General features: G+C 40.1%; 3 protein-coding genes across 3 annotated transcripts; 1 reads left to right on the plus strand and 2 right to left on the minus strand.

The window, feature by feature from the left end:
* Nucleotides 1–4,911: 4,911 nt before the first annotated feature.
* On the plus strand, nt 4,912–5,461 carry JR316_0008469 (uncharacterized protein; the record flags this gene model as incomplete). Its single annotated transcript, XM_047894183.1, has 3 exons — nt 4,912–4,957; nt 5,015–5,152; nt 5,208–5,461. The coding sequence occupies 3 exons, from the start codon at nt 4,912–4,914 to the stop codon at nt 5,459–5,461; spliced, it is 438 nt and encodes a 145-aa protein (XP_047747498.1).
* Nucleotides 5,462–7,538: 2,077 nt separating this feature from the next.
* On the minus strand, nt 7,539–8,510 carry JR316_0008470 (uncharacterized protein; the record flags this gene model as incomplete). The annotated part of the gene is made up of 6 exons (XM_047894184.1): nt 7,539–7,652; nt 7,709–7,896; nt 7,987–8,011; nt 8,067–8,111; nt 8,202–8,392; nt 8,450–8,510. The coding sequence occupies 6 exons, from the start codon at nt 8,508–8,510 to the stop codon at nt 7,539–7,541; spliced, it is 624 nt and encodes a 207-aa protein (XP_047747499.1).
* A 2,292-nt stretch (nt 8,511–10,802) lies between these two features.
* JR316_0008471 (Cell division cycle protein cdt2) lies at nt 10,803–11,675 on the minus strand (the record flags this gene model as incomplete). The annotated part of the gene is made up of 2 exons (XM_047894185.1): nt 10,803–11,382; nt 11,434–11,675. The coding sequence occupies 2 exons, from the start codon at nt 11,673–11,675 to the stop codon at nt 10,803–10,805; spliced, it is 822 nt and encodes a 273-aa protein (XP_047747500.1).
* Between the last annotated feature and the right edge of the window lie 2,620 nt (nt 11,676–14,295).

The following is a 14,295-nucleotide window of genomic DNA, read 5'->3' on the forward strand; positions in this document are numbered from 1 at the left end:
AATGCACTTCCTGCTGTTGATGTATAACTAAGCGACAATGTTATAAGGACATTGTGATACTTGACTTGCCTATCATAGTAGTGGCATCTAGTATTGAAGATAGTCTCATTTCGAATTGATGGGTCAGGAATGTGTGAACACAAGATCCCTTGTACGAAGTATGTAACTGGTGGGGCAGTACCTAGCGCGGCTGCTCAGGGAAAAGGTGGTTAATTGAATCTAATGTATCTTTAATTTGTTATATTCTACCTTTTCGACCTTCCAAGTGTATTAAATCAAAATGATATCAACATGATTCATACGTTCAAGACGGTACAGGAGACTGTCGGGCCCACAGTCATATTCACTCGATAACAGAACTGTGTCATTATTGGGTAAGAGATGTATCGTTGAATTAGTCGATAGATATAGGCGTCATAACGTTAATAGATAATGCTCTCCTCTGATGAACCGATTTTTGATGCCAATATTGATCCTGCTGCTGGACCCAAATCTCCGCACTGAGATATGTTCGCCTCAATGAGGATCTTTAACATGAGGAAGTGACTTCCTGCAAGCGACAACAGATGAATTGGTCGACACATACATACGGCCTCTTACAACCTCCATATGCTACGGTGTCGTCGGGGCGCATCGCACCTTATCGTCATATTAACCTCAGTCTGTGGAAAAGGAGCTCAGTACGATTTTTATTCCCCCTATATACGTGACGAACCACTAGCCCGTGCTGATCCATTAATACCACAAAATACCTTGAACGTACATACAAATATCTAACTCTTCAATTTAAGGGCAGGCGACTTTACCTACACAAGTAACAATGATAGTATCGATAGCAAGAGGCTTACAAGAACGTATTTCCATCTCTAGCCTCTAGGAGTCTTGAAGAGCTAAATTGCGGGACTGCGTAGTTAGCAATAGACGATTTAGGACAAATCGACGTACGTCATTTATCAATAGACAGTCCTAACCATAGATGAGGAGCAAATCTGTAGGACATCAGTTTTAATGGATGAAAGATCAGAATCAGGCCGAGAAGCGTACCAATTTCAATGTGGTAACAGAAACTGGGGGAAGGCATCGCAAAGACACCAAAAAGAAAGATCCAAAAATTCGTCAAACAGCTGGGCACGCATTCGTGAGTCCTCAGAGATATCCCACGACACTCTCGAAGCGAACTTCCCCCGCCGAAGAGCTTAACGCCCGTATCTTCACCCGACCCTAGCTCCTACGTTCCACCCCATGTTCATTACAACTGTGGGGCGTCACACCACCTCCGCTTAGCCTCTCATAGAACAGATATATCGCACGCAAAGAAGGCATATGGAGCCATGAACGAACACATGTTACACCCATTCTGTATGCCCCTCCTGTACGAGGTAACTCTCGCCACGCAGCATCAACCCAGCACTACCAAGCCCAATTGTTCTTGTGCGGGCGAATGTCCGAGGTCATGACGGAATCAACTCAACGTTCCTGAACACCCTCGACACGTCAAATGATGTTTTCAGATGTAGAAGACAGTCAAAGCCCATAATGCAGTTGTTCCAAATGATATGGTACCCAGCACACTCAAGAACGAGTCTTTGATATACCTCCCGAAGGACATATATCTGTGAGAAGGGAAACATAACAAGAACAACCTGCACCAAGGGAGATCGCCAACTACACAAGAATTACACCGGCCTCGACGTGTTTCATCGGATACAAAGAGGTGAGGATGTCAGTCGGACACGCAACAGGACATCGCGTAGAATATCGGAACAAGGCATGCTAGATAGATTTTGCGTGGGTCTTTGAACGGGGCGAATGGATTGTGAATGCGTCGGTGGACATCCATGTGGCACAAGCCAAGTTTGGGATGATTTCTGCCGAAAAGCCGCGTAGAGGTGAGGATAGAGTTACTGCTGCAAGCGTGCTCCTACGGTCGACCTTTTTGAAGAAAAGGTTCGATGGTTGGGGGCGCATGGGTATCGCCAAGGCAAATGACGTAAATCCCCTGTTTGGTGTGCCAGGACCACCATTGGCCTCAAGCATCATAGGGACTGGGACTGCCGCTTTTCTGTATATTTCTCATCGATGTCGGAGACGCTTTACCGAGTTCCCAAAACGAATAACCCACGAAGCCATAAGCCTTTCACTACGCACGCCGGCGCTTACGGACTTCTCCAGTCATGCGTGCTAGCGCTACTGTAGTCCACGGTGAGTGAAACCTTCACCGGGGTTTGAGCATTGCTGCCCAGCGAAAGAGCCAAAAGGCCCGAACCACTAATCTTTCCGTGCGGAAACCCGTGTATTCGAATGTGCGTATGTGCGATGGTCTGGTGGAAGTGTGTAAAACGTAAGAGCGGGTGGCTTGAGTGACGTTGGGCAAGATTGATCTCAGAAAGAGATCTGCACGAAGCCCAAGTGACACGAACGCTGCGAGACTGTGCGTGCACTCCTCGAGAATCTCCACTCCCAAGGTCCCGCGACGCCTCTCTGGTGCTCCATCCGCAATTCTAAGTGTCAGATGCGTTGAGTCCCTCGTTTTTCCGGTGTCGCCTTCCCAAGTTCACGCAGAGGAATGTCAACAACATCGTTAAATGCGGTAATGCACCCTGTGCGGGTAATGCAGAAACATTCATACGCGGCTGGGGTCCCGAGGCAGCACAGACGGGGACTTGTACGGGGCATAAGATTGCTTAAAAGGGTGCATTCGGATTGAAACACGTTCCGAAGAAGCGATGAAAGGAGAGAGAACTGTCATAGGAAAGGAAAGGCTCCCGTCATGCGTCCACGTCCACCACCTACTATGCCCTACACACCACCTGCGGTTGTCACTCTTTAACCGTCAGGATACCGCGCTGCACACCGAAAGAGTCGTAGATGAAAGAATGTGGCCCATGGAATTTAGGGTTAGGTGCCACTTCGGGTTAGAAAGTGGATCATATTGGTCAAGGTGGGTTCGTTCGAGAGGTATATTGCGCTCGATCAAAGAAAAGAAGTTCGGAGCAGTGAAAAGACAGCCATTCTTCGTTTGTGAAAACTCGAGTTGGGTTCATGGTGGTTGTATGTTGAGTTGCGGAGACTCAAACTACGCGTATATAAACATCCCACGGTAGAAACGTGACCGCGTCTGAGAAGACCCAAAGCCGGTCAAAGTTCCTTTGAAGATACTTAACACTTCATAAGTTCAACAAATAAGACTGGTGAAATATGTAAGAAGAGTTACTTTGTTAAATTATGATTTGAGCAGTATACCTTCACTGACTTTAGATAATTTTAGACTGTAATTATACTGCAGAAGTATAAGATCACTTGAATATCACGGACCTCAAGCTTACAAGTACTGTAAGCTTCTCTGTATATTTTTTGTGTGATATATTGGTAAAAAAGTTTTATAAAAGAAGCCCAAGGAATGGTTGCCCTTGTATGCAGACATCGATGGCATCTGCCGAGTATTTTACGCTCCGATTAAATTTAGTGTAAGCAACACTGTCATACAAACGCTCTTTTCAAACTTGTTCCTTTCCTTTTCACTTTACTCGACGAGGAGGGGCGCAGTTGAACTCGTTGAGAGAAAAGGATTTCCCCAAAAATCATTATTCACCTTGCATCAAATTCCTGGCAGATAATGCTTGTCTTCACTTGACGTGAAAGCACCTTAACTTTCAGGTTCTGCTCTAATTTATGATACCTAATATACTGACTCGAGGTATACTCGATTTTCTTTTGTCTCTTGTCTCCTTTTTGTTCGCAGGAGATTTCGTGCTTTCTCCATTTCTCTGCATCCGAAACTCGCTTGAATTTTTTGCTCTCACCCTCCTCACCCTCTTCCTTTTTACCAGTGTTTGGTACAGCCACATTGGGGCTCTCGTTTCAGCTTCCCGCGTGTTTTCTACCCAAACGCTCAGGCCTTTGGCGGCCCAATTCCTATCCAAAGTAGTCCAATCTCGTCGCGTGTGCATTGCGTCTCTTCCCTCAGTCGATCACGTGACTTTCTTGTTTTCTGTCACTTTAATTCGACTCACCGCCAAAGCCTTACGCACCCACGGAAATTTTGTCACCACGTATTTTCTGACTCTTACAATTTCAGATCTCTCAATTTTTCTCACTTTCATAATTTTCATATACTCATTTCTCATTTCATTTTACAGAAATCCGTTCGAACGCTATTAGCTTATCCAGGGTCGACCACATTCGATAGACATTCAATATTCAGGCGTCAAGCTTCAACTTTTGTGGCACCTCACAATCACAATCCAGTTATCAACATGTCGACAATGGTTTCTATAGAAAGTCCGTCCAGCCACATTGCCACAGTCCTAAATGCCTGTCTTCAATCTAAATCACCCACGCCGGTGCCTGCAGCTAGTTAACTCATCGTCGTTCAAAGGCTTTCAAAGGTCCTATTCGTAATAACAGCGCTAATATAATACCATTTAACCTCATTTGACCCTGGTTTTGCATAGGAATTAATTTGCCAAGTAGCCGCTGATCCCGGTTGACTTAAGCGCCAAGAGAGGCGGTAATTCCTTGGCCCGATCTAAGGAATTTTGTTTACTCGTCCGACATGCACTCGATTTTTTCAAAAACTCTTTTTTAAACATACAGCCGATTCAAATGATCTCGTGTGAGTGAGATCAGTATGCATTAATCAAGCAGAAAATATTTGCAACTTGTTCAAAGTTGTACACAACCTTGCACATAAGTACACAGCCAACAATTGTTAGTGATCTATCAAATGGACTTGGCAGCGGCGAGGGTCCAATAGGTTGCGGTCGTCATCTAGGTTTATTATACAATGAACCGAACGTCTCTTTGACTCTTACCACGACCTTTCCTCATACCCGCGGCCCTTTCTTATTGCTTTAATTCAGGCAAAGCGTCTAGCAATAATCTCTCTGGAAACCTATACCACTCAGGATGATGTTCAACGTACTATCAGTATTCTCCTTTTTGCTCTTGTTGCCTTGTAAGTTATTTCATTACATTCATCCTTGTGTTCTCGGATTCACACACACTTTGCTAGCTATTCTCGCGCAAGAGCAGGGCCCCATTTTTGTACCATTCGGATGGAATAAGGTTCCAGCGACTGCCCGCGTCATCGCATCTTCAGCGGGAACCACGACCTATGGATTGATTGACGGAGGTTTCGCCCCTGGTCCAGGTACGTCTTTCATCGATTATACTCACATTCAATGCTAAGCCTCTTGCATCTTCAGCGACCCTTGTACAAACAGCTACCACTGCTGCATCAATGTTCTATGTTAATTCTGCACCAGCAACTCCTACCACACTCTCGGGAGTGTGCAATCTCGCTAGCCCCATTGCCATGTGCACCCTGAACGTGTTTGAGAGTGGGACATCGAGGCCTGGAAATACCTCAGGCGGTTCCGTTGGTACTTCCACTGGTACTGTCCTTACCATGACAACCCTCGCCCTTGGATTCTGCCTTGGACTCGCCTTCCTTAGATGAGAAATCATACCTCCAGTTTATACCTTTAAGGCTGTCAATTTTTTCAATCTTGTAATTTAGTGCTTTCCATAATCCAGACTTTTGTCGATGGAAAGTTGACGGAATGTGTTCAAGAATCGTATTATGCATTTGAATTATGATGTATTTGACCTACAAAGCCCTTCATTTCCAAAGTGAAATAGAGTTTTGGAGCGAAACCGTTTTGCGTCTCTGCCGGCCGTCTCGGCAATGCTTATCTTAGAACTTCAACTTTAGAAAAGAGTCACAAATTCCTCGCAATGGCCCTGACGGGCAGGCCTGGACTCTGGGCTTTGCTAAGGCAATAATACCAATACCAATACTATCATTGACCAGATGTTTGGTTTGACCGTTGATTTATTTTAATGGCTTATTTTCATTTCTAGCTGCTACCGACAAGACAGCTTCAGGCTCCGGGAAACTTTCCTAAGAGCTTGTCTGGAATTTTGCCAATTTTGGCCCTCAAATCTGCAAAACCAAACAGACCTAAACTATCCCTTGCCAATATTACTTCTCCAACACAACTTCGCCTTGCACTGCGTTTTTTTTTTAAAAACATGCTTTATCTTAACTTCTTTTTGTAAGACTAGAGTAGTGCTGCCGCCACAGGACAGGACTGCACTGTGATTTTTCACACTCCGATATACTGCACAGCGTACCACAGTCACTGTGAAGGCTGTGCACAGTGTGCCGTAAATTTATGTTATTTTGTCAAGCCATGGTTACGAGGACATTTATGCAATTCCTGCCCTTTCTTTCTGTTCAACATTATGATTTAGTATGGCCTTAAAATGAAGGACTATTACAATTGGAAACAAAAATTCTCTTCTAGGTTACTTTTTAAGTAACCTACACAAGCTTGATAAAAGCTTAAATAGATTTTTGTCCTCAAAAATGTGCAATTTCGATAAAACTTTCTGCAATCGGAAAGAAACATCTCAGTCTGGGTGGCAAGAATACAATATTATACTTAAAAGTGAATAAAAACATGTAGCAATGTGTCTATGCTTTCACAATGAGACTTGAGAGTGTTGCTTAGGTGTTACGAAATGGTTTTATTTATTAAGTACAAACACTGGTTTTTGTATCTAATCTTATCTGCAGAGTATATCTAATCTTATCACACTTTCTACTAGAATCTCATAATCTTGTTTGGATCTTGTCGGATCCATTACATGATAACAGTTTTTCTTCTACACTTATGGGTTGGTCACTGTCTAACAAGGGGATATAATGTTCAGAAATAAATTCTGAATTGTAGGTAATAAAACATCAGACAATAGTACTGGACATAGCCATCTTCTGTAACAAACGCTATGTATGTGGGCAAGGAACTGCGTGATTATGTGTGACGTCATTGGTCACTTCACAGTACTTCACAGTAAACTGTGATAACTGTGAAGCGTGTCACACTGCTAAAAATTATGCTGCACTGTCACTGCACTGCACTGTGGTGACAGCACTTGGCTAGAGCAATCTAGGCCAGTTGAGACATGTCCGAATTTTCTTTTTTGTACAATATGCTAACATTCTAAACCTGAACTTACGAGTCCAGGCATTTGGGCATATTTAATGGATTTTGTATTTTATTTTTTCTATTTAAACTGAATTTTAGAATGTACAAATATTCTTTAATACTGGAAAATGTCCTAATAATTTGCAGTTTTAGTATCAAATCCATCAGATCCAGACAATGGTTAGCCTGCAATGCTATCAAATCCATAAAAAATGGAAAATAAAATGCCAAATTTTTGGCCTAAAATCTTTCAGAATCCGGACAAGCCTCTAAGAGAGCTTCTTAGGGCTTATGGCTTTTTATAGCCAAGATAATATATTTTTGTAAGACTTCTCCTTAAGCACGCAACATCACTTAATATATTTGTATGTGAAACACAATGCACCAACGTGCTACTTTTTTTCTTTGTTTTTAATTGTATTGTTTGCATTGCAAAATAATCAATTTTTAATACTTATTTGTTTTTGCTTGTTTCTGTATTATTTCTGGTCAAAAAGAAAAAAAAAGTAAAATTATGTATATGTATAATTTATATACTAAAGATTATATTTCAGCATCATAACCAAATTTGTGATCCATATATTTAATATATAATATTTTCCAAACAAATTCTGCGGTTGACTGCAATTTGTGCCACTCTACCAAAAGAGGTCGATTCTATAAAAAATAAATATTTATTAATAGGACATATAAAAGTATAATAAATTTCGTACCATTGTTTCCCGTTCAAACTGGTTCATACAAATATGGATAGTGGTCATGTGCTTGTAAATATCCTCGGAATCCTTGATATTGAAAAACTCCAAAAATTTCTTCCAGTCTGTTTTGTCGATGAAACGGGATACAAGTGCAACATATACCACATACTTGCTGCTTAGAATTGGTTCTAGCAAGTAATATGCTGCCACAAAACTAATAGAGCTAACAGAAACAACAAATACGTCGTTTGTTGGCCAGTAAATGTCGTTGGTAATTGGTTCAATACAATAACCTTCAATCAGCTCTGAATTAGCATCCTAAAATAGCAAAAATAAATATAAAAATATTAGTATATAGTGTAAAATGACTTACTAAAGCATATATAGCATATTCTTTATAACCAAATTCTACAAATTCCTGGACAATTGTGCCGTATCCAGGAAATCTATCAGATCCATAAGGAAATACAGAAAATATTGCTTCTTTAGCATGACATGTAATACATACGCTAAAATTGCGTAAAGTATAATGCCATGGGTCAATAAGACATTTATGCTGATATCGCCTCCATTTGATCTGGTTGTTCCAGACACCTAAAGTGTCAAGCTCAGTCCAACGTTGGTTGATTGGAACATATTTCATAATGAAGGCAGTTTCGATTTCGGCATTGATGTCTTTTAATAGATAGCCAAAAGATTCTAAATGAATTAGATTTAAGTATAATATGTTTAGATATAAATAATATAATTGCTTACTTGATATTATATCAAATGGCGGAAGAAGTTCCGAATATTGATTCAAATTGAGAAAGTCCATAATGACAAGAAGGACTAATAAACGACAAACACGATTTGAATGTGATGCAATAAAACTTTGTTATTGCAATTTACGCTTTAAATAGGACAAGCTCAAGAGTAGATTACTAATATAATATAACAAAATGGCGCCATTTTCTCACTGTTTAATAAAATGGTGTCATTTTTTCACCATTTAATAAAATGACTAATTTTCAATGCATTTGTTGCTATACAATTAGTGCAATTAGTAATATGCCGATGTCATTTGAATACTTCTATTAATATATCACTATAGTATTGATACTATTATCAAATCTATCATCATCAATATCACTGTTGCTATGTTACTAATACTGTTTTAGTTTTCTTTAATTGCTTCCATTACTATAGTCCTGTACTATCAACGCCACTGCCATTGCATTAATACAATATACTGTGTTATCAACGCCACTATCATTGTATTAATACAATATGTGCTATCAACGCCACTGTCATTGTATTAATACAATATATTGCTTTAGGTTACATCACACTATTGCCAAATTAGTATACATTATGCAGGGTTACGGAAATTAAAATGCTAGACACCGGCTAGATAGGTATGTTGGCCGCTAGACCACAAAAAAACAATTTAAATGCAGTTAGATTCTAAATGATGATGAAACAACTTTTGTATACTTGTTTCAAAAACATGCTAATTCCGTAGAAGTTGGACCGTATATTTGATAGATTTGATAAAAATCAATCATATAAATAGAACGTACATATAATAGAATTGACTGCTAACATTAGTTATATATATATATATACTTGTTCTATTCCATTTGAGTTAGTGCATAACCAATATCAAGAGAAACTTACTAATTTAGTATTATACATTTTTATACGTAAAGCCAGTGCTATATTGAATGAGTAAGAAATACACGTAAGGACACGTAAGTCTGTGCTGTATTGAATGAATAGTAAGTACACGTAAAGCTAGGGCTGTATCAAATGATTAATAAATATACGTAAAGCTGGAACTGTATTGAATGAGTAATATATATGTATTCAATTAGATAAAGCAAAATTTGAGAGCTTGTTTTACGACAAGGACTTTCACTGCAGGGGTGGGGTGGGCTGACAGGTCTAGTTCGATCTGAAGAATATTGATCTAATAATAGTTAAAACTAAGTTACATATGAGAATAATAGAAATTCGAATAGAAATCGTTAAGATTTAGGGTAGAGGGTTACGGGCATCAGGGTATAGGGCATAGCAGCTGTATCCTGTATAAATATACCCTTTTAGCAGCCTAATCATTACCGATATCTTCTGCTACTCGTTTCTATCATACAATACGTACTACAGTATGAACACTTCTTCATCCATTCCAAATGCAAATGAAACTCATCAGGACGCTGGATCCTTTCCTGTTAGTTAAACATCTATTTTATGAATTATCTATACTAACAATTTTTGTAGATCGGTGTAAAAATTTTTTATATTGACGGTCAAGGCAGATGTATCTATGGGATTGTTAAATGTCACCAAGCCATGCACGTAAGTTTATAACATTACTTGTCATTTACTATACCTGATTGGGGCTCCAGTGTACACTTCTTCTGCACATAAAACCTCTCGACTCAGATGGAAAAGAACAGAACATGACATGGATTGTACCGTAAGTAAAATATATTTATATTTAAACATCTTTTGTTAAATTAATATTCTGTTTAAATAAAGTTCCTATGCAGTCATTTGTGTATAGTCTGTATATACTCGTTATATATCCAGTACCAGAGGTTCATATGTATCCATGATGAAAGAAAATGTTAATCAAATATCAACGAGTATACAATATTAGAACACGAATCTGATGAATAGGGTACGCGTTGGCGAGTCAGTATGCTCACGTGACAGGTTTATTACATAGTCAGATAAAGGTCGGCTATTCGATCTCCTTTGTCCGATTAGATTACTAAATACTGATAAGTCACTGATGTAGCCACAAAATATAAATGCATGTATGTTTCTACTGTAGAGCACCAGTGAACAAACAATACTTTACCTGTATATCGATTACTCATGCACCGATACCCCTATGCTCTGTACCAGAACCATGCTACAGTCACTTTGCATTATACTGGTATTGACTTATGTCGGAAATATGAACCTTGGTTAAACCTTCATTCGATTACCAACAGCAATGATAACTACCCGCAATGGACCCAACCGACCTGCGTGAAATATGGTACCACTTTATTATTAATAATTCCATGACCTGACCGATATTCATCGCAATCTAATATCTAATTACATATATCATACCCTATATCCGATTATAATAACCATGTTTTTGTGAAATAGTCGTAGCCCAACTCCATTTATTTTTGTTGATATCAGGTTGTATCTCACATTCTCTCCGCTTCCCGGGGTCGGACCGCCATATACGGACCCTTCCAGCTTCCGCACAGACAGCCAATGAATCGCTGGACCAGTCCACTCCACACGAGCTAGACGAACCCCCCCTCAACCTCACAGCGTGGATGGGTCCGACATCTAATCGAGTGTCGCGTGCAACACTGAAAATGAAAGCATCCCCGTTGTGAGGCCCTCCTCCGTATGCCAACCATCGACCACACGGTGAGAGTGACGATTTCACATAAAATGATGGACTCCCCCAGAGACTGTCGCATGGGTTTTGGCTACTGTAGACGTTTAGATCCAACACACAATACACATATATCCTTGCATCGGTGCCAAGTCCGAATATAGTACCGTCCGATTCCTTGACCCCCGATACCAGCGACACAATACCCCTAGACTGGCGATGGTTGTAGACGGTCGGGTCCAAACTAGAGCACGAGAGGTAGGTATTAGTCGATCTGAGATCCCATAATCGAAGAAAACTACCAAAAGACAATGAGACACACTTTTCTATCGTCTGATAAAACACTCACCCATTCGCGGAACAACTACTTATTACATTATAAGTGGCAGTGTCTTGCAACACGAGCCCCGTAATGGTGGGTTCCGGAGAAGATCCTACAACCTGATGGGCATGAACGATAGTAGCGACAGACCTAAGACCAGTCGACCCCGAAGATAAACGAACTGATGGATTCATCCGTAAATCCCAAAGGGATATAGCACCATCTCTACCTCCGGTGTACACAAGCGACTCGCTCATAGGATGCCACATGACACATTTAACCGGCTCGATATGTCCGTGTAACCAATGCGTTATAACTCGATCTTCGACGTTTACGACAAATGCACCGGGATGATCGTCTCCCACGTACCTTGAATGAGTAGACGTACCAACCAATAACGATGTATCATCCCTCTTCCATTTCAAATCGCTTATGTAGGACCGATGACGTATAACTTGCCGTCCCCTAGGTTCTACGCGAGGGAAGGAATACGAAAAATAAAAACCGACATAGAAGTGCTGTGACCAGAGAGAATTAAACGCACCACGTTCCCATAAACACCTCCGTCGTGCGTCAACGACCTTGATGGATCCCTGGCAAGTGCCTATCGCAAGAAAGGACTTGCCACTAGCTTTAGATTCTACAAACAAGTTCGAATTATACGCTTTGATGAGCGTTGTACTATACATACCATTTGAATACGAACAAACGGATTGTCTATCACGCAAGCCGCACTGGTAATCAACACAGTTGAGTGTATCAAATATATTTGAAGATATGAACGAATTTAAAAAAGGAATCATAGAGGCTGATACATAAATAAAATAAAAATTAGCAGAATGTTAAATGTTCATTCAATAGAAATACTACACCTCTACAACTGATTCCATTTATAACAGGATGCAGAAGACGTTGGAACTGACCAATGCGGTGAAAGGTCGACGCGCTGTATCCTTTATCGGTATCGACAGGGATACCTTTTCTACACATATCAGGGTCTGACATGATTAGATGAACGATAAATTGAACCACGAACCTTTATAACTGAAATGGTTCGAGAAAATAGCATCATATAGGGTCGACAAGAACGACACACAGAAATTGTTCATCCAATTACCCGGAGAAGAAGGATCATCCAGGATCAGTCATTAGTCATGATGATTATGCTTAACAGGTTCGATGACAGATATATGACAGTCAGCACGACCGATAATTCACGAGATAAGATGTAACCCTGTGATTATTTCCACTACAAGTAAAACGATCGACAACGAATCCTTCGAGTCATAAACACACATTGCTAAATATGTACATCTTCACTGTTTATGGAAATCGCGAGTTGATAACTCACGACAGTGACTTGCTACCGAACAGGGCAAGCTCTCTTGCGTCTCTTACAAATACGTTACACGTTCTGCTACCCATGGAATACATGGCTCCTGATTCTACGCCATCCAATTTTAAAAATTGTATAGAAAAGCGGATGCTTACAGAAGGTTTGGTGGGAGAAGTAAATGTACCTCCTTTATGGGATGCGGCGGTCTCCATATGTGTTTTCTTCCTTTTCAAACGCGAAAGTCAGTACAATAGACACAGGACAAGATGAGCATATAGTACCGATGCCATTGTTCTTTCTAAACCCATCCTTTTTTTATGTTCATAGGATTCAAAAAACAAAAAAAAAAAAAAAAAAAAAAAAAAAAAAAAAAAAAACGATTTATGTCTTCAACCAGATGGCAAGGCACCAAGTACTCTTGACCACCTGGACCAATAATCAACCTATAACCTCTCGGCACTGGCGAAATTAAGATGACACTAGTAGTAGGAGTTTTTTGAGGAGGTATACTCGATCAGCATTGACTTTTTAAAGACGATGATACTCGTTTCCATTCCATGGAAGCATTTAGGCATTAGAAATTTTTCATGGCTCTTAGAGTAAGCCTTTAATAAGGTAGGCGGTACTATAAAGCCTCTTGTATCTAGAGGGCTAGACGATTTCGAAGTTTTCAGTCAATCCGTAATTTGTAAAGCTCGAACTTACTAAGCAATTTCTATTAGCTTTGAAGGGAATGGATACGTTTCAAACGTAATCAAGTTATTGGTGTTCCTTTGATCTTTTGCGAAAGTTTCTTCGATTGCGGTGAACATTGTTTAGCTGTCACAAGTGGAAACGAGCGGTGTTGCTTTCAAGTTGGTTGGCGTTAAAGTACTCTGTTTTATATTAGTCCGTCATTTACAATAGATTCTGTTGTCATTCGCATAGAATATTTGCGTCGTGTTTCATATGACTAATTAGTTCTCAATAATGTAATGTGTATATGTTGTGAGGATTAGACTCCTTCTAATTACAGAGTTCTAAATGTTGCTGTGGTTATCCTGTGGACGAACATAGAAATACCATTAACAATCGGGTAAAGTCGTAGAGTGGATAGATATTGCATAAGTGTTGAATATTAATCTAACATGACACCAATCAAAGAGTTCTCCGAGACTGTTCAGTGTACTAATCCGTGTATACATAATATATGTTCGTAAATGAAGCTATCTATGTCCGGCTATAAGTTTTGATAAGTGGGTCAAATGGTATGTAAAAGTCCCCTCGTTCCATAGCAATGGTTTACTGATTTACATTTTATAGTCGTAGGATGGCATGACTACAGAAAAATAGCTAGACATTCCGTGAATTACTCAAGTCACGAGGAGCCTCGAAAATCACCCACTTACATCAGCAGACATGTTCGGTTTGATGCGTTCCCAGGACCTATGGCCTTGCTGTAAAGCAAAGGCTACCCACTCTTAATTAAGGATGTTATGACTAGAACTTTGAAATAATTCAATTTGAGTTAAACGCTTTATCTTTCGGTCAAGTCCCTTTTTACTCTACTCACT

The sequence above is a fragment of the Psilocybe cubensis genome, chromosome 7 (genome assembly GCF_017499595.1).
Source record: "Psilocybe cubensis strain MGC-MH-2018 chromosome 7, whole genome shotgun sequence".
Lineage (NCBI taxonomy): Eukaryota > Fungi > Basidiomycota > Agaricomycetes > Agaricales > Agrocybaceae > Psilocybe > Psilocybe cubensis.